The sequence below is a fragment of the Anolis sagrei genome, chromosome 3 (assembly GCF_037176765.1).
Source record: "Anolis sagrei isolate rAnoSag1 chromosome 3, rAnoSag1.mat, whole genome shotgun sequence".
Classification (NCBI taxonomy): domain Eukaryota; kingdom Metazoa; phylum Chordata; class Lepidosauria; order Squamata; family Dactyloidae; genus Anolis; species Anolis sagrei.
The window spans coordinates 40,995,079-41,022,649 of NC_090023.1; the positions used below are offsets into that span (position 1 = coordinate 40,995,079).

Genomic DNA, 27,571 nt, shown 5'->3' on the forward strand with positions numbered 1-27,571 from the left:
CAAGCCCATTTCCAGTGGCTGGCTGCTGCTGTTGTTTCAGTTTGGGTTAGAGCTGGGCTGAAGTGATCCTGACATTTCTGGGAGGTGATCCAACAAAAGAAAGGGGGAGTGGGTGAGAGAAAGAGTGGGGCAGGAGAAAGGAGATCAGTCAGCTCAGGGAGAGCTAGGTGAGGAGAAACTGTTTGCTCAGTATCACTTTTGTCTCTCTCTCCTACTTCTGTCTCACTTCTGCCTGGAAAACCTATTAGCATTGATGCTCAGCCTCTCTGGAGACAAAGGAGCCCCTCTCCATAGAAGAGGCCGGGGCTGATGGGGAGGGTCCTGAAACTTTAAAAGAGAAAGAGAGACAGAGAGACCAAGGCACCAGCATCCACAGCTCCAGCACTCCTCACACCAGAGCAATGTGCCTCTCTGCGCCTGCACAGGAGAAAAGGCAGAACTGTGGCTAGATGGAGAGAAGCAAGGAAGTTCTCCTTCATTGCCTCCAATCTGGTAAAGAAGAAAGAAAAAGCAAGCCACAGTGAGCTGCACATCCCCTGAAGGAGCTTGTTTCCTAGTGTGGGAAATCGTTCTGTTGCTGGCATCACGTCTTGATGGCAAAACTCTTGGTATAAGGAAAGTCTCAGGGAGGAATCGCTTTTGGAAGGAGACATTTGCTGTGTGTGGGTAAGTCTGGACACCACTTTGTTGCTTTTGTGAAGTCAACTGATGTGCACAAAAAGCAGGAGACTCTTGGCATCTTAAAGATGAAATCATGTCTTTAGAATAAGGTTTAGTAGAGTTTGAACTATTTTCTCAAATGCACACACCCGTTTACAGTGAACTGTTAGTATCTTTTGGATCTTGGTTCCAGGATCTCATATGGATAATAAAATCTGTGGGTGCTCCCATTCCATTATAAACTATGGTCTAATGAAATTGCAAAATCAAAATGTGCTTTTAAGATTTTGTTTGAATATTTTAAAGCTGTGGATGATTGAACTATGGATATAGACTCTGAGGATACAGAGAGCCAACTGTACTTCACAAAACCTTCTGCTGAAAGAAATTGGTAGTCTTTAAGGTAGTGTTTCTCATCCTAGGAGTTGGGAACCCTGAGACAATCATGAGGGGGTGTCAGAGGGGTCACCAAGAACTATCAGAAAACACAGTATTTTCTGGTGGTCATGGAAGTTCTGTGTGGGAATTTGGCCCAATTCTATTGTTGATGGGGTTCAGAATGATTGTAGGTGAACTATAAAACCCCAAATGTCAACTCCCAAATGTCAAGGCTTATTTCCCCCAAACTCCACCAGTATTCACATTTGGGCATATTGAGCATTCATGCCACTTTTGGTCCAGATCCATCACTGTGCTCTCTGGATGTAGGTGAACTACAACTCCAAAACATAAGGTCAATACCCACCAAACCCTTCCAGTATTTTCTGTTGGTCATGGGAGTTCTATGTTCCAAGTTTGGTTCAATTCCATTGTTGGTGGAGTTCAGAATGCTTTTTGATTGTAGGTGAACTATAAATCCCAGCAACTTCAACTCCCAAATAACAAAATCAACCCCCAACTCCACCAGAATTCAAATTTGGGCATAGTGGGTATTTGTGCCAAATTTGATCCAGTGAATGAAAACACATCCTGCCCATCAGATATTTACATTACAATTCATAACAGTAACAAAATTACAGTTATGGTTGTGAATACTTCATAATTTTATGGTTGGGGGTCACCACAACATGAGGAACTATATTGAGGGGTCACAACATTAGGAAGATTGGGAAACACTGCTTTAAGGTATCATGGAACTTTTTATACTGAAACAGACAAATCTCCCCCACCCCATCTCTTATGTCTCTTTTAATGTGCCGCTGTTAAAGGTATAGATTTTGTGGTTATTATATCTGTGGTTGTCAACACTTGTCCCCTGATTATTGCCTCAAACATTTTTCTTTTAAGACAGTGTTTGGACAAGGAAGGTTCCTGACATACCTCTTCAATCTGCTTGCACACTGAGAGAGAGCACGAAACAGACCTGATTTCATAACTGAATGTGAATTTAGTCAGTTAGTCTCCATGCCTATACGGCTACATTAGAGCCATTCCAGATGTGGCTGTTGCCACACCTTTTCCCAGCCTGTATTACAGGGAACAGCACCTTCCCACTTTGTAACCCTCCCTTCTTTTTCCACAACTTCTTTTTCCTTGCCACAGAAATTTCATTAAGGAAGAAAGAGAAGGGAACAGCCCCACCGCACCTTCTAATAGCTTGCACGAGGCCCCTTCCATCTGGAAAAGCTTTTCAAGACAATGTTCTTGTTTTTTTAAAAAAAATGAAGCAAGTTTGGAAAGTCTGGTCAACAGAAATTTTAATGGGTGTTATAAGCATTTCCTTAAAATTGGCAAACTTTTTCTTGACAATTCATGGATGAAGCACTGGATGTATGTAATTTATGCAGTACCACTATGCAATGGCAGCCAATGGCTTTAATATCAATTGGGTAAGGTATTTTTCAGTGTCAGGAGCAACTTGAGAAACTACAAGTCACTTTTCTTTTGAGAGAATTGGCCATCTGCAAGGACGTTGCCCAGGGGACACCCAGATGTTTCATGTTTTACCATCCTTGTGGAATATAGGAGCACCTGGTGGTGCAGTGGGTTAAACCCTTGTGCCAGCAGGACTGAAGACCAGAGGTTTGAATCCGGGGGGAGCGCGGATGAGCTCCCTCTGTCAGCTCCAACTCACCATGCGGGGACATGAGAGAAGCCTCCCATAAGAATGGTAAACGCATCAAAACATCTGGATGTCTCCTACCAGATGGCCAATTCTCTCACACCAGAAATGATCTGAAATTTCTCAAGTCGCTCCTGACATTAAAAAAAAATCCTTGTGGGAGGCTTCTGTCATGTCACCACATGGGGAGCTGGAGCTGACAAAAGGAGCTCAACCCACTCTCCCTGGATTCAAACCACTAACTTGACGGTCAGCAATCCTGTCAGCACAAGGGTTTAACCCATTGCACTACAAGGGTAGTGAACCCACTCCAGTTTGAGTCTGAATTTTAAGGCAACTATCCATTGTGCTGAATTCTATTCCCTGAATAGATTTAGTCCTTTATATATATCTATTGAAGTTCGTATTAAAACCTGAAACAGATTTCACTGACCCATTGTCATGGGAACCATCAATTGTGATTGCCAATATTATCAATAACATTCTTCTCCTTCATCCTCTTTTTGTTTTTAAAGTGAGCCCCACCATGAATTGGACAACCTTTCTGAGCTTTGGGGTACTTTGGGCAGCGTGGCTAGCATATGGCTCAGAAAGGCCACTGAGGCAAGCTGTTAGAGGAAGTCTAGGAGTCAAAAAAGTACCTCAAGGCCACAGGAGCAGCAGTACTACTAGACTGGCTTTGCAGACAAGAACTGAAGCATCTCAAAAACGGTTTAGTCCTTCTGGGAGGTTTCGGCAGCGCCCTCTCGTCAAAAGGGATTCTTTGGAGCCCAAGAGCCCACAAGCAGGCCCCATGCGCCCATCTCCTGCTCAGGCAAAGAATGACAGGACTCCATTACGGCCAATTCAAAGACCTAAGTCAGAAATGGTTAGGGATGAGAGTGCATCCAGCACATTTCGGTCACGCATGGTGCGCTTCCCATCTGGATCCAGTTCTCCCAACATTCTCGCTAGCTTTGCTGGAAAGAACAGAGTCTGGATCATCTCTGCTCCTCATGCCTCTGATGGATATTATCGGCTCATGATGAGCCTGCTGAAAAATGATGTGTACTGTGAACTGGCTGAGAGGCATGTGCAGCAGATCATCATGTTTCATGAGGCAGGTGAAGAGGGTGGCAAAGTCAGGAGGCTCAGCCCCGAAGGAAAGATTATGGAGCAGCCTCTAGATCCCAGCCTCATTCCCAAACTCATGAACTTCCTGAAGCTGGAGAAGGGGAAATTTGGCATGGTTCTGCTGAAGAAGACACTGCAGGTTGAGGAGAGATACCCTTATCCAGTCAGACTAGAAGCCATTTATGAGGTCATTGACCAAAGCCCCATCAGGAGAATTGAGAAGGTCCGACAGAAGGGCTTCATCCAGAAGTGTAAAGCAGCAGGAGTAGAAGGCCAGGTTGTTGAGGAAGGCAACAATGGTGGTGGTAGTCGCACTAGGACAACACCAAGTGGTGAGCAGACCCAAACTTTCTCCAAGAAAGAAGAAACCAGGAAAAGCAGCATCCAGCCAACAAGGGTTAAAATTGCAAAGAAAGTTGCACCTACCACAGTGCCACCACCTCTCCCTACAACTAAAGCCACTGCCTTCCCTCTCCAGACCACAACTCCCAGGCCAGTCACCAGAATAACAACAATGGCAAGCAGGCCTACACCTACCACCACTATCACTACTCCTGTTACACAGAGAACATGGACCACAAAATCACACACTTTGCTTCCCACGGCGCCTGGGGCTACTCCTGCTCGGGTCACGGAGAATTTCTACTCTCCTGTATGGAAAGAGAACCGCAGAGAAAGGCATCCAGGCCACACACAGAGAAAGCCAGCAGCTACTAGGAGACCCAGCAAAGCTGTTCATTATGACACTTCCACGGAGATCCCAACACCCTCCTCAGAGCACTACACAAGGGCAAGTGCTGGGCGATACAGGGACAACCGCACAGACAGGAAGGAGTACAGCACCAGGGATCCCAGTGTCACATCAGGTCAACACAAGCCTGCAAAAAGCAAGCCACCTAAAAAGAAAGCCCAAGACAAACTGCTGAGCAATGAATACGAGGATAAATATGACGCAGGGCAGCCTGCTGTTCCCCGCTTAGAGGAAGAGGTGCCAGGGAGGAATATCCCACCCAAGAAAGGGAAAGATCCCAAGAAACATGATCGCTTGGATAAACCTGAGAAGAAGAAGAAAGAAAGAGCTGACAAGAAAAATGAGAAGCAGGCCAAGAAGGACAAAGCTGCAAAGAAAAACAAGCAAGAGAAAGAGCGGAACAAGAAAAACAAGAAAGCAAGCAAAACGGAGAATGAGGGAATCCTGAAATCCAATGCCAAGTCCTTCACACAGACATCCAGGAAGTCCGTCTTGAACCTTTTGGATTTGTTTGAAGGCAAAAGACGTCTCCTGGTGAGTAGATAATACATGAATAGCACTCAAAGTCTGTTTATAGGTTAACTTCTTAATGAGCCTCTATATTTACAAAATAACCCCCTCTTGTCCAGATTTTAGAAGATAGCAAATTAGGGGTCCTATTCCCAGATACTGAATATGTTACATTAACAATGTGCTGCTCTGTTTGAAGCCCATGGGTTAATGTAGAAGTACCAGATTTCAGGCAAGAGGAAGGAAGAGTGCTGTTGTGGCAAGTAACAGTCAGAGTCTTGGGGAATCTAGAACATTGCTCAGCAGTGATGCCTTTTGACTTGCAGGACCTTTTTGTCATATTCCAAATGTGGATAGGTTAATAACATGATGTGTATTATTTAGGTCTCCTACAACATATGATGAAACATTTCTTGTTGCAAAGGCCTTCCTGAGAAGTATCCCTATGACCCCATAAATGAGACCTGGTTTCAAATGTTTGTGTTCATTGTATTAGAGTTCCTGATTGTGTTGTCACTGTTTGTGTATACGCTTAAACTCCCAGTTCTTCCAGCTGACATCTGTTCACAGTAATGTTGATAACTTCAGGATTTTGGCTTCCTGTCAAGTGTTTCTGGCATTCTTCCTGAGCCTGAGCATATCTGTTTGCAAACATATTGTTTACAGTTTTGTCAGAAAAATCCATAGAGTTGTTCTTCTGCTTATATTTATGGTGAGCGTTCATACTTTAAAAACCGAACAACCTGGGTTTTGCATCTTTCAAAATTTAGTAACTGTACATATATTAGCCAGCCCATCCCCAAAATTGTTCTAAAAGGACACAAACCAATATGCCCAGATGTTTTCATTAGTAGAGAAAATTCAACTTGATATATTATTATTTGGAGTTTATAATTTTTTGGACCACAGCTCCCAGGATCCCCTAGTCAGCATAGCCACTAGATATGTTTCTGGGAATTGTGGCTTCAAATATAACTTTCCAAGCTCTTACAATGACATTATAAATGTTAACCTTAACAAGAGCCAATGTCTGAGTTGACAAAAAAATCAGGTTATACTGCAGCCCATTGAAAAAGATGTATCCGTCAATTCCATCAGTGACAGAATTGGCTGAAGTCCAAATATATGGTTTTACCGTTTAATTAAGTGGATTTGTAAGTAGATTTAAATTGCATGAGCTTGGGATCTATTAATATTAAAATGAGTGACATTCCACTTCATATTCTTAGCCTTGTCTACATATGCTACTTCCTTTATCTCACAGGAACAATTTCTGACACCTTAATTTATTTTAAGAGATTTAATTCATTTTAAATTTTGAATTTGCCTCTTCGTTGCAGTTGACACTAATCGCCAGACAAAGTCTCCACATTATTAGAAGCTGCAAGAAAGGCAGATGTTTCAGTGGGTGTAGTCTTTCCAGGACTGGATATATAAGGAAGCTGCACCTATTGGATTTCTGCCTTTTAACAAGCTGTCTATGACTGGATCAACACTGCCATATAATCCAGTTTCTGAATCCATATTGTCTGCTTTGAATTGGATTATATGAATCTACACTGCCTTATAATACAGTTCAAAGCAGATAATCCGGATTCAGAAACTGGATTATATGTCAGTGTATATGGGACCAAAAGCACAAACCCTTTTGGGTTGTCAGTTGAGGATGGTCCCATGCTCAGAGGTTTCTGAGACGTAAGAATTACTACAGTGATGTCACTAAGCATTAAGTACCAATGACAGTTGCCTTCAACTTGTCATTTAAGCATGGGAAGGGGGCATGTTTGGAAATTAAGTCAGACGTCTCAGCTAAAGAGGCTGTCCCCAGGTCAAGGTAAAATGCTGATATTTATTTCTTTCCCACCTATTGATTTATTTATTTATTGTTCGTGTCAGGAGTGACTTGAGAAACTCCTGGTGTGAGAGAATTGGCCATCTGCAAGGACGTTGCCCAAGGGACTCCCGGATGTTTTGATGGTTTACCATCCTTCTGGGAGGCTTCTCTCATGGGAAGCTGGAGCTGACAGAGGGAGCTCATCCCTCTTCAAACCTCCAACCTGTCAGTCTTCAGTCCTGCTGGCACAAGGGTTTAACCCATTGTGCCACTGGGGGCTCCTTCCCACCTAATTAGTGATATTGAACTTACAGCATTTAATCTAGTTTAATGTATTATTTATTTATTAGGAGCATTTCTTTCCCGTCCTTCTCGCCTCCAAAGAGGAACTCAGGACAGCTACCAGCAGGCACCATTTGATTCCAAACAATAAAACAAGCATAATATACAATTAACCTACATGAAAAACAATTATAGATACATTAAAACAGTTTGTCATTTAAATGGCTCTAGCTCAGGCATGGGCAAACTTCGGCCCTCCAGGTATTTTGGACTTCCTACGGGCTGTTAGGAATTGTGGGAGTTGAAGTTTAAAACACCCAGAGGGCCGAAGTTTGCCCATGCCTGTTCTAGCCAGAAGCTGCATGTAGAGCAGACAGGAGGATAGTCCTGGTGCAACCTATGGAGGAAGGGAGGAAGTGTCCTTGCAAATTGCAGCAACACATTTCTAATGGCATGGCTATTGTGATTGAGATTTTAATAGTTAAACTGGACTTTTGCACAGAGCCCCTTTCCCTGTGTCTTGAGCTGAACCCATCAAAACTGGAGAGTTTACACTGTTGTTTCCCAGCAGTAGACCGTGAAAAGTGGAGCCTCAGACCCTGAGATCTGGCAACTCATGTGCATTTACGGACAAATTCATTTCTATGAATACTTCTAGCAGATGCAATTCTCAAGAAACTGAATTTAATTTAAATATGTAGTTCCAGCATGTAGAGTTGATTATGGGTTCAGATTCAGATGAAGTCTTTGATCAGTACAGAAAAGAGTTGTCAAATGACCAGGAAAAGAAATGTCTTGTTATGTACAAAGGCTGAACTGTGACCTGATTAACCAAAAATTATCAGGATAACTTTTTGAAGAATGAATGCAGACCAAGACCCTGTTAAAGACATGGGAACAGAGGCCAGACAGTAGACTTATCACTGACTTTGACTTCCTGACTTTCACCTCCTGTTTGTGTCTGCGGTTTTCCTTCGGGCCCATCTATTTTGGCTCAGATACATAGCTTTGTTTTCTATTCTGCTGTGTGGAAAGAGTAGTCTGGAATTTTAAGAGTAGCCTTTTAGTCACACTCACAAAGGGCAAAGCTGTGCTGTAGAACCAGAGCTTGGACAAATTACTGTTTTGCATTATAGTTTTCAGAACTTCGCAAAACTCTGGTCAGCCATTCTAGTACAGTGATTCTGAGAGCTGTGATCCAAAAAAGCAAATTTTGAAAACTTTATGTAAAAAAATAAGCTCATGGGATAATAACAGTTACAAGATGTGCTTAAAGAGCACAGCCAGTCTTTCATATCCATGGATTCTTCATTCATGGGTCAACCACCTATGGCTTGGAAATATCCCCCCACAAAAATAAATATTTCAAAAGCAAACTTTGATTTTGCAATTTTATTTAAGAGATACCATTTTATTACATCGATGTATGTACTGGGACTTGGGCACCCATGGATTTTGGTATCCATATGGTGCCCTGGAATGAAACTCCAATTTTAAAATGTAGTCTAGGTTTGGATCTTAATAGAAAACAAGCTGGCTGAAAGGACATACAGTTCCAAAAGGATATGGGATCAAATCATCACTCACAACAAAGTTCAGTTTTAACTATTTCACAACATTTTATGGACAGAAGAAGCTTAACCACTTACGCTGCCTTGAACTCTGTAAAAAAGAGAAGGGATATAAATACAGTAATTGTTTACTTCTTGTAGAAAACTCTGGCAGAGCTCTGTCACTGAAATGATAATGAATGATATCCCACAAACCTGTCTTTTCATCCTGGCAGCAGCTAACTAAAGCATTTCTGAGACACTGGAGACTTGAGTGCTGGGAAAGGACATGTACAAAACACTCCCATTAGATCAGTGGTTTCCAACCTTTTTTAACCAGGGACAAATTGACCAAGCACCACTTTGACCAGGGACCACTCTCCAACATTAGTACCAAAAGAGGTACAAATCAGTTTTTAGTCAACTTTAGGTTCGGTTGGGGTGCTGATTCAGAAAACTGCATTGAATAGACCACATCAGCTCTAGTTTCTGATACAAAACATATGCCATCCAGTAGTTGCCATCTGCTCACTCACAGAAAACCATATTTAATAATCTAAATTTGATGTGGTCTAGCCAATGCAATTTTCTGAATCAGCACCCCAAGTAACCCCAGGAACAGGCCTAAAAATGAAGATAGCAAGGCACCCCTGCTTCCAGGCACCACATGGAATGGTTCCGCTCAGAGGGAGGAGGATGAGAAGAAACAGCAGTAAGGAGGTTTGTTGTCCCACTTTTTATGGGTAGTCAGCCTCTCCCTTCTTGACATCCCCATTGCCTCAGCACTATAAGAGGGTTTTGCGAAACCAGTCGCTCTCGTTGCAACAGTGTAGTAATGGTGAGGCTGCGGACCATATTTTGGTTCTTGGGGACCACTGGTGATCCACGGACCACAAGTTGCGAACCATTGCATTAGATGATACCTGGAGAAGAGGCAGCTGGAGAGACTTCATGGAGTCATGCCAGAACTGCTTGTCCCCAGGTTCTCCATGACTGGAAGTGACTGGCACATATATTTTCCTCGAGCCCTGATTTCCACTGCCTCAAAAATGCTTTGATCCACATGCTGCATTGATAGGTCTTTTGTGTCATTCATGACTGTAAACATGACTCCCCAACATAAGATCCATTTATGAAATCATTACTAGAGAGGATGACAGCTAAACTTGTTAATTCAGGCCTATGCACAGAAGTTTCCAACTCGGAACTCTAGAAATTCAAGGTAGCTTTGCTAGTTCATTGATTTTTTAAAAGGGCCAGACTTGGCATCCCCAATATGTCTGTAATTTATAAATAAATAAATAAATAATTTAGGGATTCTAAAATTGACCCTTTTGGATCATAAGCTTCCAGATCTGTCCATAATAAGGATTTTTTTCCACGTTCTGGCTTACTCATGTATCTTAGGTAATTTAGACTCATGTCAGCTGCTGTAATCTGGACTTTTATTTAAATGCATACCTTATCTTTTTATCATGGTATTTCCATGCTCTGTCTTCTGAAATCTGACCCCTGCTTGACTATGTTATATTTGCTTTAGACATTATAATTAAATGGATGTGTCTCAGGCATTACCCAGATTCTGGCTTCAGACTCATTGCGCCTCAACAGAGTCTTAATCATCATCAGCCAAGTTTTTGGTGACACATTACTGTCTGATTTGCTCTTCTCTGGAGAAGAAGTAGATGCTTTACTTTGCTGCTGAATGAGAAATGAAAGCCAGAACCGATTGTGTAAATCTCTCATTGCAAAAAAAAAAAAAAAAGTCAATTGCAATGGCTGGTTAAAGGTTGAACATAGATTCCAACTAACATTTTCTCTGTCGTCTTATTAGGTGATCACGGCACCCAAAGCTGACAACAACATGTATGTTCAACAGAGAGATGAATATCTGGAAAGCTTTTGCAAAATGGCAACAAGAAAAATTTCGGTCATCACCATCTTTGGTACAACAGACAACAGCCGCATGAAGATTGACCACTTCCAGCTAGGTACATTTTAATATTTGGGGGTATTTTTACTTCTTTTTGAGTAAGAAAACCATGTAAAGTAAAGTTACAAGACTTCAGAGAGCTCCTTTATTGTGGCGGATTACTTCCCCTTTCCCCCTTTGTATTTACATGCTTGGATGTGGTATTTCTCTTGTATACTTTTCCATTGGCATTCATGGAGTAGTTCTGCCAGTTTTTCAAGCCAAGGAGAAGCAGAAAGCAGAAAAAGTGTGACTTGATCACATCAGGGGTCAAAAGGGCATTTAGTTCACAGCTACAAACATCTCCTTTCCCCACATTTTTATGAAAGAGTAGTTTGCGTCACATGTTACTCACATGAAGGGCTTAAGCAAGTTGGAAAAAGCTGTGGATTAACACTTTGACCCCACACCTTCAGTGCATAGGAGCTTCAACCTGGCCTTACTCTCAACACTGGCATGTCACTATGGCCATCTGAGATAAAGAAGTCTTCCCACATTGACCTCTATGAGTGGAAACTTCACCAGAGTGTGGAAACACAAAACTTTAATGATTATCCAGAGACATGTGAAGAGCACCTATAAGACTGAACATGCTGGTTGATAGGAGTGGTCAATTTTGATGTTTGTGGTTCCTATTCCACCCCTCTATTCTGCCTTGGTCAGACCACACCTGGAATACTGTGTCCAATTCTGGGCACCACAACTGAAGGTAGATGTTGACAAACTGGAATGTGTCCAGAGGAGGGCGACTAAAATGATCAAGGGTCTGGAGAACAAGCCCTATGAGGAGTGGCTTAAAGACTTGAGCATGTTTAGCCTGCAGAAGAGAAGGCTCAGATGAGACATGGTGGCCATGTATAAATACGTGAGGGGAAGTCATAGGGAGGAGGGAGCAGGCTTGTTTTCTGCTGCCCTGGAGACTAGGACGCGGAACAGCAGTGGAATTCTCTGCCCTGGATTGTGGTGGAGGCTTCTTCTTTGAAGGCTGTAAAACATCTGTCGTGGTGCTTTGAATGCGATTTTCCTGCTTCCTGTCAGGGGGTTGCACTGGATGGCCCATGAGGCCTCTTCCAACTCTATGATTCTAGGTTAATATCTCCCATCCCAAAAGCTTTGGACTAGAAGTGTTCCATTTTCCATATTTCAGAACACATAATGAGATATCTTGGAAATGGGACCCAAGTCTAAATGTAAAATTCCTTAGTTTTTTGCATACACAATACACAAAAATACCCCAGAATCTCAAATTGTCCACATGGGTGACTGAGATGCAAGCTGCCACGAGTCCCCTTGGGGAGATGGTGGCGGGGTATAAATAAATTATTATTATTATTATTATTATTATTATTATTATTATTACTTTCTGATTTTTCAGGGGGAAAATCCCCCCGCTTAGTTTTCTAACAATACTGTTCACCTCTCAAATTTTCTCCATGCTTTTAATTTTTAAAGAAATACTTTTTGTTATTCATCATTATCTATAAAAGCTAATGATACAAACTTCATTTTTCCACAGTTCTCAAAGGTGCCTTAAGAACCCTTTGTATATTGATACAGACTAGCACAGCTATGCCTCTGAATAAACAATACACAGTTAACTACAGAGGTTTTATTTCAGTTAGTTAACAGTTACACAATTAAGAATACAAACCTGATTTCAGTTGAAACATTCCATTGAACAGTGCTTGATTTAGCTCAGTTTTTAAATAGCTTAGTAATACATGAGAAATAGCACTGTGTCTCTCTCTCTCTTTTTCTTTTGATTTTGGGATAATCAGTGCAACAACATTAAAATGTTGGGTTGTTGTGAGTTTTCCAGGCTGTATGGCCATGTTCCAGAAGCATTCTCTCCTGATGTTTTGCCTGCATCTATGGCAGGCATCCTCAGAGCTTGTGGGATCTTTACAACCTCTGAGGATGCCTGCCATATATGCAGGCGAAATGTCAGGAGATAATGCTTCTGAAACATGGCCATACAGCCCGGAAAACTCACAACAACCCAGTGATTCTGGCCATGAAAGCCTTTGACAATACATTGAAACAAATAATGCTTACATTGCAGAAGTGTTATATGTGTGGAGCATAATTGAGCATCACATTTATAACATTTTACATCACTTGTTGCTCACAAGGAATGAGTCATGCATTCATCATAAAAAATTAACAACCAGTGAGTAATGTGTTTCTTTGTAAAATAATGAGTCCAAGCTCTGCACAAGCCTTACAGATGTGGTTCAGCCTTTGCTGCCATATAAGCTGTAAATAATTACTCTAAGTTTTGAAAACAAACCCTTAAAGGAGAAAGAAAACACTGTGTGCCTTTTAAATTTTGAGTTCAGTCTCGAGTTACAATGCAGTTGTGTGGAACTTGGGAAGTCCTTTCCACAAGCAGAGAGGGAGGTCCACCTTTGGAGGTCCTCACTGGAGCTTTCCACCAGGGTGACCACCTTGGGTGCATCTACACTTTAGAGTTAATACAGTTTGAAACCACTTTAGCTGCCGTTGTTCATTGCTCTGAGATCCTGGCTAGGCAGCAGCACTCTTTGGCAGAGCACGCTTCCATGATTCCATAACATTGAGCCACAGTAGTTAAAGCAGGCATGGGCAAACTTCAACCCTCCAGGTGTTTTGGACTTATTCCCACAATTCCTAACAACCTATAAGCTGTTAAGAATTGTGGGAGTTGAAGTCCAAAACACCTGGAGAGGCGAAATTTGCCCATGCATGAATTAAAGTGATGTCAAACTGCATTAATTCAATAGTGTAATGCACCCTATGTTATTAGTAAGTGTAGAAAAGAGGACATTCTAATCTTGTACCAGAGAAGACCTTGGATTCATGGACCTAAAGCCTTTCCTTTTTAGGCCATATACATTCATAAAATCAAGAGATGACAATGTCTCCTCCTCTGGGGCTGGTGTAGTTATTTTGACTTCTGCTGGAACCCATTGAACAGGAAATTTAGCAACACACAAACAAACATTACTAATTTGTGGGTTGTTGTAGGTTTTTCGGGCTATATGGCCATGTTCTAGATGCATTCTCTCTAAATAAAAAACTAAAAAACTCTAAAATTATAACAGTAAATAAAGAACAAAACTCAAACACAGGGGAACTCCAGACAAGAAGCAATCGGGGACAGCTTATCACCTCTCAGGCAGGAACAAGACACACTTAAAAACTGTCAGGCCATCATTTGAAACATTCACAGACAAGGGTTCTTTCTCCCACCCTGGACATTGCATGGATATATACACTCTATTTTCCTAGTTTCCAACAGAACTGGATTGTTCAACAAACATTTCATTTTCCTTTCAGACAATGAGAAACCCATGAAAGCAATAGAAGATGAAGATCTTATGGACCAGCATCTCATTAATGAATTGAGGAGAGAATATGGGATGACATACAATGACTTCTTCATGGTGCTGACGGACACTGATATGAGGGCCAAGGTAAGGAGGAGTGTATTAGCAAAATCACAATAGTTGGGCAGCAACTCTGATAATCTCTTACAATTAGTCATCTTGACTTGGGACTCTGGGGACTGAAGTCCAAAACATGTGTTAGCCCAATGATCTTCCACTCTTACTGTGTGACAATGGTTTAGGGTAGAGGAGAGTATATGGCTCTTCTAGTACTGAAGCAGGAGAGAGAAGTTGAGTTGAGTTAGAGCCGTAGCAAACTAGGATTTTGCGGGAGCAAACAGCCAGCACGAGCGATGCTCTGCCTCTTTCTCCACCTATTTCCCTTTGCTAGGGCAGCGTTGCGAGCGTACGCTCGTGCCGCAGCAAACTACAGGAAGCTTGCGCTCGGGCTTGCTCCGAAGCCCCGCCTTTTTCCCCCCTGAGGCTGCTCTCTCTCTTGCTAGCGTGCCTGTTTTCCATTGCAGAGGGCAGGGATGCGAGCGTACGCTCACAGTTGAATTCTGCCAACTGCGAGAGTACACTCGCATCGCTTCCCTAGCAAGGGAAAACAGGCACACTAGCAAGAGAGAGAGCAGCCTCGGGGGGAAAAAGGCGGGGCTTCGGAGCGAGCTCGAGCACAAGCTCGCTCTCGCTTCCAGTAGTTTGCTACGGCTCTTCGACCCGTCGCAAACTCTGTTCCTGCGGGAGCAAACCTTGCTAGCATGTCCCTGACGTCATGAGACTCCGCCTCTCGCCCCACCCCTTTCTCCGCCTCTTTCTCCTTGCGAGAGTGGTTTTTCCTTTGCTAGGGCAGCATTTCCAGCATACTCTCTCAGTTGGCAGAATTCAACTGAGAGAAAATGCGGGCAATGCTGCCCTAGCAAAGGAAAAACCACGCTGGCAAAGAGAAAGGGGCAGAGAAAGGGGCGGGGCGAGAGGCACAGGCTCATGACGTCAGGGACGTGCTAGCAAGGTTTGCTGCCGCAGGAACAGAGTTTGCGACGGCTCTTAAGAAAGAGAGAGAGGGAGAGAGAGAATTTTGTGATTCAAAGTATTTTTCAAAAATGCTCAACTGTAGTCAGAGATAGCATATGTTCAAGCTGTGACATTGAATTCTACCCCAATTTTCTTACAAAGTGGTTGAAGGAGCCCAAGAAGCCTTCTACAGCCTTCTTGACCTATAAATCCCTATACGGTTCCAGCCCAGCTTACTCCCTCTACGTTCTCCCTCTACGTATCTCCCTCTACGTTCTGTCTCAAAGCTTAAGATCTTCCGGAGAGGCCCTGCTCTTGATCTCGCCTCCACCGCAAATGTGTTTGGTGGGGACAAGAGACAGGGCCTTCTCAGGGGTGGCCCCCCACCTGTGGAACACATTCCTCAGCAAAATTAGGTCAACTACATTCCTCCTTTACTTCAGGAAGAAGTTGATGACATGGTTGTGGGACCAGACATTGTCATCATTGAATGGACTATGGACAGGTTTTGGTCGCAGAATTCGGATTTAGATATGGACAACCGGTTAATACTATTTTAAATGGATTTTGATTTAATTTATTATTTTACTTATGTAATTGTTGTGTTTTACTGTGTCTTGCATGTGGGGGCATTGAATTGCTGCTGGCTGTAAGCCGTCCTGAGTCCCCTTTCAGGGGTTGAGAAGGGTGGGATACAAATGTTTGAAATAAATAAATAATAAATTAATATGAAGTTTCACCAGTGCATTGCAGTAGAAGTGAAGGGAGCTAGATCATTATTTGTAACTCTTCCTGGCATTTCCTTTTGCAGCAATATTATGAGGTGCCCATAGCTATGAAGTCTGTGTTTGATTTGATCGATACCTTCCAGTCTCGCATCAAAGATATGGAAAAGCAGAAACGTGATGGCATTGTCTGCAAAGATGACAAGAAACAGTCGCTGGAGAACTTTTTGTCAAGGTATTTCCTAAAAGCTAACCCCAAACTGCTGTCTCTTTCTTTTGAAGTGATTAAAAACTTGGCACTCTTTGGACTTACATTCACTCTGGTCTATCCTTAATCAAGATCTTCGGAACTCCCCAAAATGCCCCATAATCCCAAATGTGTGCTTCCATGTTGTAGAAGATGGATAGGCAGACTTTTGGCATTGATGTATTGGTCAATTCTGAATGGAGGGTGCTCATTGTGACACAGTCTTCAGAGCTCCATTGCCAATCCAAAAATGCAGACTTTTGTGTTGACACATGCCAATAGGTTTTGTGAAGCTATTGAATCTTATTTATGCATTCAAGATCAAAATTCTTTGAATTACAATGGGAATAGCTCATAACAATGCATTATTGCTGGGAAAATCCCCTTCCTCGGCAACTGCTGTGAGGATAAAAGCTAAGCTCATAGGGAACAGAAAACTTTGAGGCATGGTGACCACTGATGTCATAGTCCTAGCTAATCAAAACCTGCTTTTGGTTGGCCAATAATGCCAATAATGAAGACCAAGGCAGGGATATCTCTGGCCCATCCTCTGTTCAGATATTATTTATTTATTTATTTACTTTGCTTATATACCGCTGTTCTCAGCCCGGGGGCGACTCACCGGTGTACAACATAGAAAGAACAAGGTTCAAAATTCAAGACACAATCTAAAATAATTAGTCCAGCATTAACCAAAAACATCATCATCAAAAAACATCATCAATACTACAAAAGCCATTCCACGTTGTCTCATCGTTTAAACCACAATCCAGTATCATTTTCCGTTGTTCCATTCCTGTCGTCATTACCAGTTATTGCACTTCTTGTTTGAACGCCTTCTTGAACAGCCAAGTCTTTAATTTCCTGCGGAATATCATCAGGGAAGGAGCCAGTCTGATGTCCACAGGAAGGGTGTTCCACAGCCGAGGAGCCACCACCGAGAAGGCCCCCGCCAGGCGTGCCTGTGAGGCAGGCGGGATCGAGAGCAGGGCCTCCCCGGACGATCTCAAGGTCCTGGTGGGCTCGTAGGTCGAGATGCGGTCGGATAGGTATCTTGGGCCAAAACAGATATCAGACAGCATGCCAATGCCTTAAATCAAGAAATAGTTTTCTAAGATCTACAGAGATATTCGCACGAACACCTCAGCAAGTGAGAGTCCAAAAGTGGCAGGCTAAAACCCGGAACCTCAATCCATAGCTAATACCAAATGAGAGACTTCCTCCTGGGCACACAGAAGACTGGGCGACTTGGAAGGCTCTGAACAGGCTGTGCTCTGGCACCATGAGATGCAAAGTCAACAAAATGGAGTCCACAACATATGAGTGTAGACAAGAGCAAACCACAGACAACCTATTACAATGCAGCCTGAGCCCTTCCACATGCACAATGGAGGACCTTCTTATTGCAACACCAGAGGCACTCCAAGTGGCCAGCTACGGTCAAAGGACATTTAATATAATGCCAAGTTTCTAAACTTTGTGTTTTTTTTAAATATATTGCAACTGTACCCTTAGTTAGGATCCAATGGATTATTTTAGCTTCTGCAAACTGAGTTCAAAAAGCAAAATTAGTTTGCACTTCATTAACTGAGTGAGGGGAGGGTAGTGTCAAATCTTATCCTTCCTAGTCGACTTAGGCAAAAGCAATCTTCTGCAGCCTACTTTATCTGTTCTTTTTAATTAATCATACTGATGTTGCTTAGGCACATGTGTCTGGTTTTCATCTATGTAACATTGTAGTGTATTCTGAAAGAGCTTGGGGAAAAATACTTTCCAACCAGCATGGCTTTGGTGGAAAGGAATGATGTTGTCTCAGAGCTGTAGTCCAAAATTGTTGTTGTTGTTCTCTCAAAGTTCTGGGTTTTCTGAACCTGCTTTCAGAAGCAAACTGCTTCATACTTGTGGGAATTTTCTGTTTGTGGTATGAAGAGCCATTTATAATCTTATTCTATTTACTTTTCAAATACCAGTCTTGGGTAGGGATGAGCAAAACATTCTTATGCTTTTTATTTTATATTGGGGCATGCCTTGAGTCCTATGTGGAGAGAAAGGGAAAATATAAATGAAACAAAATTTAAAGTGAACGTACGTAATTTGCTCTTTCAAATCAATGTGCAAACTTAACTACAGTATATTTAAATACTGACCACTTTCCCACAATGTCAAAATGTAGTTTTTCCAGTCCTAAAATGCAGTTAATGTATTATATTATAGAACATTGCATATAAAATGTATATACTGAAAAATACACATTTTAAAAGGCATACTATTTTTTGTGCAGACTTAAACATTCATGTCCTGATGCCAGAAGAGCAGGCTACAAAATTAAGATTGAAAACATGAGAAATTGAGCACAATAGAAATTAACAAGACTTTTCAGTCTCTAGTCTTTTGAAGAACCATAATTGGGAGACAGATGTCTGACCTAGACAATAATGAGCCTGTGATTCTAGAAAGAAGAAAGAAAGAACATTGTTTAGAAATCCTTAATGATTAAACCAAAGTGAAAAGATAAGAAAATACAGGAATATAATATCTATAATGGAAATGTTCATAATAATAATTTTTCCTATACAATGGATATAAGTGGATTACACACAACCAAGAGATTTCCTTGCCATCTTTGGGGTCTGGCAGTGCTAAATTGTTTGGATTTTTGTAATTACCTCTTCTTTTTGAATGGAAACAGCAGAAGTGTCAGCATTTCTTAGCCTTCGCCTCTCAGGGCACAGAATTCAAAATAAATGATGTTGATTGTTCTTCATTCGTATGTCAAGCTCTAGCAAAGGGAACAATGTTGAGGACTTGCAGGACTCAAGAAGGACCTCCTGGGCTATCTTAATTCCAAATATACTGCACTATGGATCCCATTCCAAAGAACAGAAGTTATCATCATTTCACAAGATGGACCTATCCTGTTGTTGTATGCCTTCATTTCCAAACTATGGTAACCCTGAGACAGACATATCACAGAATTTTCTTGGCAAGATTTGTTAGGAAGGGATTTGCCCTTGCTTTCCTCAGAGACTGAGAGAATATGACTGTCTAAAGTCACCCAAGAGATTTCCATGGTTGAAAGGGAATTTGAATCCTGGTCACCAGTCATAGTCCAAAACTCAAACAACTATACCATGCTGGTTGCTGATGAACCTATGCCTCTCTAGATATTGGTAGACTCCAGCTCCCATCAATCCTAGACAACTTGATCACATATTCTCTTCTTTTGTTATACTGTTATCTATAGACCTTATCACACGCCCCCATACTGTTTTGCCAGCAAGTATAGTGAAACGGCAGGCACAGCAGAGTGACTCTGGCACTCTGTGTGTCATTTCCCCCATCAAACGAGGGAAGCATTGCTCAATTGGGGCAAAAGTGTGGTGGCTCCATTGAAGCCAGCACAACACAGGAGCCTTCCCATGTTGATGAAGAAGTGTTCTGGAACACTTTCACGCCGATTGTATGTGGGGCCTCCATCGGTAGTTGAAGGACATCGTGTGATGGTCTGTGTGCCCAGCTGTTCCTCAACTGGCTGGCAAGCATCCTAGGATGCTTAAATTGATAAGTCTGATGAGGTCAGAAGAGTAATGGTTAAGTCTCCGCTCTTACGGAAAACTTTATGTGCAGGGGTGGCCTGTCCATAGAACCCTTAAGCTTAGAGGGCAGAACACTTTTCTAGGAGTAGCCAGCAAGTGTTGACTCAAATGTGAACTTGTCTCCAGGAGGTGAAGGTGAGGGAGGAGAATGCCAAGGTCAAGGCCAAGGAGAAGGAGAAGGAGAAGGAGAAGGAGAAGGCCAAAGCCAAGGTCAAGGCGAGGGAGAAGGCAAAGGAGAAGGTGAAGGTGAAGGCAAAAGCGAAGGAGGAAACTCTTCCAGACTTTGATCCAGAGTTAGGAAACAGTTTGCATTTCAAAATGAAACCATGTGGATTTTCTTTGACTATAATATACAGTAATTGGAAATGGGTGGCACTCAACTACCTTAAATGATAATGCTACCTAGGAGATTCTTGAACTTTCACCAATTCTGATCTGGCTTCTCAGCTGTCAATGTTCTTGTCTGTTTCGGTGTGGGTTTAACTCTTTTTTCTTTCCATGTTCTCAAGGAGTCACCAATCACCCTTTGTATGCCACTTTCTATCTCTGCTTCATTTCTCAAAGACATTAGAGGGTAATGGAAAATTAAGCTCCCAGAAGAAGTTGAAAGCCTTGAAATTACCACCACTGCTCTTGCTTTCAAGGAAGGGAAAAAAGAAAACATTGTGGAAAGCCAACGCAGAAAGAACTGCAAAGGCACCGTCTGTAAGGATAGCAACATCTGTAGTCATTTAAGAGACCATTTCCTGCTATGAAAGTCCTCTTGTAGCTCTGTACATTTCTCTAAACCTAGTTAGCTTAGGTTATTCAGTGGAAATTGAATATTGTTTTGAAAGTATAAAATAACTTCACATAGGCTTTCCAGTCTTTTAGCTACAAATGTGTCGTCCCACCTGCCAATTTTTTCTCAGTCAGGGAAAGAAAAGGTGATTTCCAAGTGGAGCTCCTGGGGCCGAGTGGAGCACAGATGGAAAAAAGTATCTTTCATTCAAATTAGTTCAGCCTGTCTAGGAAAACTTGATGCATTTGCTGTTTTTACAACAAAACGTGATTACCTGAAACTTAAAATGGTATTTTTAGAAGCATTTAAGAGTTATTATTTCCTCACATGTGCAATCTGATCCACATCCCTCTGAAACTAAAGAATTCAAATTTAGCTTTTATAGTTAGGTATTGCACTCAATTTAAAATAATCTTATTTAAAATTGTTTGTTGGAGAACCATCTGAATGTTTAGCATGGTCCTGAGCACTATTATAAAAGCAGCTTATAATAAAAAGTAAAGCTCACAAGACTGGAAGAAATAAGACACATCCTGATTGTTGCACAATTAAGTTCAAGGCATTTGAAAATCATGCTCCAAAATACAACATTTAAAAATGATACAATCAGAATAGTAAGAAATAGTTATTCAATTATTATCCATGGTTTCATGTATCCACATAAAGTTGGGGAACATCCTCCCTCATAGATACAAGGATTAGATGATGATGATGATGATGATGATGATGATGATGATGATTCTCTTTGTTTGTACCCCGCTTTTTCTCTCCACAAGGAGACTCAAGGTGGCTTACATTAAAAGCATTTCAATACAATTTAAAATCTGCAAATATATGAATATTAAATCAGAATTAAACATCAATGGTATTTTCTAAAAATCACAGTTAAAATCCATAAAAACATATTCAAAACTTTCAAAAATTCCCTCATATCCATAATCCACAATCCCCTGAATTCGTTTTTTATTGCGGTGGAGCAACGGTTTAAACTGCTGAACTACTGAACTTCCTGACTGGAAGGTTGGCAGTTTGAATTCATGGGATGGGGATGATCTTAGCCGGTCTTAGCCCCAGCTTCTGCCAACCTAACAGTTCAAAAATATGCAAATGTGAGTAGATCAATAGGTACCGGCCACCTTGCCTGGAACGGTGTTCCATGCAGTCATGCCAGCCGCATGATCTAGGAGGTGTCTACGGACAACGCCGGCTCTTTGGCTTAGAAATGGAAATGAGCACCACCCCCAGAGCCAGATATGAAAGGAGAAGCCTTTATCTGTTTATCTCTGTGTTTTTGTTTCTAGGCATTGGATGTTTGCCTTTGTGTCTGTATATGTTGGAATCCGCCCTGAGTCCCCTCAGGGAGATAGGGTGGAATAAAATTATTATTATTATTATTATTATTATTATTATTATTATTATTATACTGACACAAAACACAGTATGTCACAGCAAATGAGATCTTTATGCTGGATTTCGAATAAAAAAATAACAAGTCATACACTTCTGTGTGATGTATTTTTGAATGATGTGTGCAGATCCTTTTGCAATTGACAGATCGCAATTTTGTCAATGTTTATTGTTTCCAAATGCCGGCTGAGATCTTTTGGCACCCAGTGCTCCAATGACCACTGGGACCACCTGTACTGGTTTATGCCAGAGCCTTTGCAGTTAGATTTTGAGTTCTTGATAGCGGCTGAGTTTTTCTTGTTGCTTTTCCTCAATGCGACTGTCACCTGGACATCAATAACAATAACAATAACAATAATAATAGAAAAGCAGACTTGTGGATATAAATGGTATAATTCCAAATATAATGTTTGTTGGGCCATGGACCATGAATAAGGTGCTCACCTCCCCCATCTGGCTTGCTTGGCTCCTCTTTGACAGGCTTTGAATGTTCCCACCCTTGCCCTCTATCTTTTTGCCCCACAAAGCTTCCCACACAGCAGTCTCATGTCCTACCTGGTGTAAGGCTATAGTGTCTTGGGAATGTGTTCTCTGAGCATGTCCTCTCTTTGTTTCAGGTTCCGATGGAGGAGGAGGCTGCTAGTGATATCTGCCCCCAATGATGAGGACTGGGCTTATTCTCAGCAGCTTGCAGCCCTCACTGGGCAAGCCTGCAATTTTGGTGAGTAATGGTTTTCTAGCCATTCTCTGTTCTTATTAAAAATGAAATAATATATGGTTGGCTCTCCACACATCCAGGTTTACTTTTGCAGATTTAATTATGTACACATTTCATTATGTTCTCTCTATGAATCACTGGGTCTTCCAGAACAACTCTCTGCTATTGGAAACTGACTATAACAGGAAATGGGGGAAATGGTTTTCCTCCTTCAACATTCGTAAAATCGACTATCATTCTCTGTCTAGTGCCCCCCTTTGACCTCCACTCAGAAAAGAAAACTACCAAAAAGGCATTTCAAAAATTCACATTTTCCTGATGTTTGCAGAAATCCTGGGCCCTTAACCCCTATGAAAGTGGATGGCCTGCTGTAGTATGATAGTATGATGTATCTTACAACGATGGGACTTATCTAATACCCACTTTATTAAAGTAATGATTGGCAACTACACTGCTGATTTGGGTCAGTTTTGGCACAATGCTCCTGCAGTTGACTTCAGATATTATTCTTCCCAATGTGGGAGTGATGAGTTATAATTTGCTTTTGTTTGTTTGTTTGTTTGTTTTAGCCAGTTGAAAGATCATGGCTACTAAGAGAAACATGACTGCCACTTGGAGCTTAGAAAAGTTACTTTCGGGAATCCTACTCTCAAAATCCTACAACTAGCACAGACACTGAGGGGCCTTCCACCCAGCTCTATATCCCAGAATATCAAGGCAGAAAAATCCACATTATTTGAGTGTGGACTCAGAGAACACAGTTCAAAGCACTTGTTGTTGTTTATTCACTCAGTCACTTCTGACTCTTTGTGACCTCATGGACCAGGCCACGCCAGAGCTCCCTGTCGGCCGTCACCACCCCCAGCTCCTTCAGAGTCAAGCCAGTCACTTCAAGGATACCATTCATCCATCTTGTCCTTGGTCGGCCCCTCTTCCTTTTTCCTTCCATTTTCCCAAGCATCATTGTTTTCTCAAAGCTTTCCTGTCTTCTCATGATGTGGCCCAAGTACTTCATCTTTGCCTCTAATATCCTTCCCTCCAATGAGCAGTCAGGCTTTATTTCCTGAAGTATGGACTGGTTGGATCTTCTCGCGGTCCAAGGCACTCTCTGAGTTTTCCTTCAACACCACAGTTCAAAATCATCTATCTTCCTTCGCTCAGTCTTCCTTATGGTCCAGTGCTCACATCCATAGGTTACTACAGAGAATACCATTGCTGGCATATAGGATATACCTGTGTTGCTGGGATATAGGACTGTGTGAAAGGGCCTTCACTGGATTTTGGGGGCTATAGTGACACGGCCAAGCCTTGTAGTGAGTACCTATGTGATTAGGAAAGGAAGATGCTTAGATGGCTTCAGCAATCCCCACAAGTGGATTCCAATGTACAAAGACGCCAGAGGATTGCGAACTAAGGGCCCTTCCAGACCGCCATATAACCCAGAATATCAAGGCAGAAAATCCCACAATATCTGTTTTGAACTGGGTTATCTGAGTACACATTGCCATATATTCGAGTTCAAAGCAGAAAATGTGGGGTTTTATTCAGCTGTGTGGAAGGGGCCTAAGCTGCATAGATAATTCAGCATTTCTTTGTCTATAACATCTGTATCATCAAAAAATACCGGCAACTTAAGAAGGTGTCATGACCTTTCTTTCTGCCTCTTGCTTTTGTGTGAACAGCTTGAATCAAGTAATGAAGATTGAGAAATACCGTATGTTTGACCCTTGCAAAATAACAATGTCTAATGAGTTATCAGTGTTTGGATTATGAAGGAATCTTAGAGAGGGCATAATTAAATCCACAAGTTCTCTAACTTTCACTCAGATCAGTTTCAATCTAATCATAGTTCCTCTATGACCTGTTGAAAACAGGAACGTTTGAGATGGGAGTATGGCCAAATCCCTAATGTGAAATTCTTAAATCAATGCCATATTCGTTGTATGCGTTGCATGCTGAAAAAAGGAATAATGGTGGTGAACATGTATCTGCCTTTTGAATTACAGCAATGTTTACTTTTCATTTAACGGATACATCTTTTATTACTGTGATTGACTTCTTCCTTTTACAGGTCTCCGTCATATAACTGTCCTCAAACTTTTGGGCCTTGGAGAAGAGATTGGTGGAGTGCTAGAATTATACCCAATCAATGGTGAGAAATGCTTTGCAACTTGTAATAGCCAATTGCAGAAGGTGTATCTCTGTATTACTTTTAAACTGTTCTACTACACTGTCGATATTTTTACAGTTGGACTGTAGTGTGACTGTAGAATGTAAATAGCAGCCATACATGATGCAAAAAACATAGCCACATCCCATTCAAGTGCTCGAAATGCAGCCCATTGTAGCAAGAACGAAGAGTGTCTCAGCTCTGGAATTTTCATAATCCTAGTTTGTCTAGCTATAGTAAACACCTAGAAGGAAACAAAATATGCCTTTACTGCAATGTTTAAAGCTCATTTTGGTATGTTATTTATTTTTCTGTCTCCTGATCGCACTAAATTTATCCAACTTGATTAAACGTGCATTCCTATACCTCCTATCTAGTAAAATGTTTAAGTTAAATGTGACTTATTTCCAGAGAAATGCATACTCATCCAAATTGGTTATTTATGCCAATTTAATGTTGAACACATACACTGCTCATGATTAATAAGTGCCCCACATATATTCCAGAACTGGAATGCAAACCTACTTGCTTTAAAGCATTATTTGAAAGGCAAAACACTGGGATTCGGCATTTCAGTTCCCATGGTACTAGCAACCTTATCTCTTGGAGGGGTAGGACAATTTTAGTGAATTATGGTCTCCAGTTTTGAAAATGACAATCATTATTCCATAGATAATGCAATGCTATCTCCACCACTGGATTGGCTTTCCTATTAAATAGGCAAGTGCATTTAGGCCAAAAGGAATGCCATTTTGGGTCTGTTTTGTCCGACTCCTCATTTTGTTTGCCAGAAAGTTACCTGGAAGGGGAAGGGTGATGCCATTTCATTTGGCAGAGATTCAAACCATTGGCTACAATGGGAAACTTTAAAGGCTCAATCCTCAGCCATTTTAAGGCCTGTCTACATGAAATCTACCTCAGTTGTAGAACACATTTACAACTGTAGCCTTGCAAAGTTTCAAAACAATTCACCAATCTACTGATTCTAGGAAATATTTTAAATTTTAACCATAATTTTTTTCTAAAATAAGACATATTGCAAGATACGATTCTGGGAATTGTAGTCGCTGGTTGTGTCCATTCTCAGCCAATGAGCACATGGGCACCACCAGGCTTTTTATTGGTTGAGAGACATACAGAGAGAAAACCTTCAACTCCCATCATGTTCATCCCATCAGATGAACTTTTCAATGGCCACCCAACGTTAGTGCCGCTGCGAAAGCGCGTTCCCAGGGCCTTCTCTGGAGGAGGAGATAATTTTACAAGAAAAAAATGAAGGATATTCTGTAAATATAGGCTCTCTGAATCTGTTTCACTGGTCTTTTTGTTTCCTTTTTCCCCTTTCTGTTTTCAGAAACTAAATAAAACGCCCCCCCCCCCCCCCGAAAACTAAAAATCTTTTTGTTAAGTTATTCAGGCCCAAGTCCATTATTAAACATCAGGGCTCAATGTAAAAAAACAACAACCAAATAACAGAAACAATTGTTCCTTTCAGAATATGATCAGCATGGAAGAACAATCCTAAACAGGACAGTATGCTGATTGATATAGCAAAGTTTCTTGACTGAAGAACAGCAGATTATTGAAGAAACTCCCTTGACAACTATGTTTAAGTCCACTGTGGTGTGAAAAATGACCAAAATAGAGATACTGTACCGAGCAGGAATATAAAATAAGTGTTGAGCACATTTCAATATAACACCTTGCCTGTGAATAATTTAATGCTGATATTATTTCTGATTCTCACCTTGCCTAGGGAGCTCCAGTGTGGACAGAGAAGACCTCCCGGCTCATTTGGTGAAAGACATCCGCAATTATTTCCAGATCAGCCCTGAATATTTCTCCATGCTTTTGGTTGGAAAAGATGGGAACGTCAAGTCCTGGTACCCTTCCCCTATGTGGTCGATGGTGATCGTCTATGACTTGATTGACTCTATGCAGCTTCGGCGACAGGAGATGGCCATCCAGCAATCCCTTGGCATGAGATGCCCAGAAGATGAATATGCAGGGTATGGCTTCCACGGTTATCACCAAGGATATCAGGACGGTTACCAAGATGATTATCGTCATCATGAAAGTTACCACCATGGATACCCTTATTGAAATTAGCAATTTACCTTTGACTGGACAGTGCTTGGAAATCTTAAACTTGGAGCCATGGAAATCTTTTTATGGCCATTGAACAGTTTTCTTGCATTCAGTCACAAGATTACATAACTATTGGACTTTGGCCTTCTCTATAATATGCATATCCATGAAGCAAAATAGGTCAAACTAGTATCACTGATGGCTTATGGAATAAAGACTCCTTTGTATTTCAAAACCCTTTTAAATTGAGGGTTTGATCCGGTGCTGTGTATGTATAGACCCCCTTCTTCCCTCAATCCAATGATGAACATTGTACTGTAGGCACAATATAAACTGTACAATAGACACTAATACTTATATAAGCTTTCCCTCTTCACTTGAAAAGGGAAGATATTTATTGGAAAGTTGTGATTTGTGATTCTTTCCCTCCCCTGAAGAAGTGAAATAGATTATATTAGAAAATGTACCCCTCAAAAGATAGCTTTTGAGAAAGGAATGCAGAAGAGATGCTTTTGAAAACTGGGTGCTAAAGGATTTGCAATGATTTTTTTTACTCAAAGGTCTGTGTTTATAAAACTTCATAGAATAATAGTTTTACCAGCAAAATATACGAACATCACTAGAACAAAACTGTGGAACATTTTCGCAGTCTCTCGATTTACAGACACTGTTTTTCTCCCACTGTAAGCAGGAAGACAATCAGGACAAGGAAGTGTCTGCTTT

The 27,571-nt window shown here is 41.4% G+C and overlaps 1 protein-coding gene across 1 annotated transcript; it reads left to right on the plus strand.

Annotated features, from left to right (window-relative positions):
- On the plus strand, positions 1-27,252 carry CCDC80 (coiled-coil domain containing 80). Its single transcript, XM_060770757.2, has 8 exons — positions 1-666; positions 3,238-5,120; positions 10,597-10,753; positions 14,053-14,189; positions 15,928-16,076; positions 22,490-22,593; positions 24,662-24,742; positions 26,517-27,252. Exons 2-8 carry the CDS (start codon positions 3,249-3,251, stop codon positions 26,861-26,863), a joined length of 2,847 nt encoding a protein of 948 aa, XP_060626740.2. The 5' UTR covers positions 1-666; positions 3,238-3,248; the 3' UTR covers positions 26,864-27,252.
- The last annotated feature ends 319 nt before the right edge of the window (positions 27,253-27,571 follow it).

Bases quoted from the DNA above. Each gene is read 5' to 3' on its own strand.
- CCDC80 (XM_060770757.2), top strand. From the start codon at position 3,249: ATGAATTGGACAACCTTTCTGAGCTTTGGGGTACTTTGGGCAGCGTGG. The intron at 22,594-24,661 runs GTGAGTAATGGT...TTCCTTTTACAG, and splicing joins TGGGCAAGCCTGCAATTTTG to GTCTCCGTCATATAACTGTC. The intron at 24,743-26,516 runs GTGAGAAATGCT...CACCTTGCCTAG, and splicing joins AGAATTATACCCAATCAATG to GGAGCTCCAGTGTGGACAGA.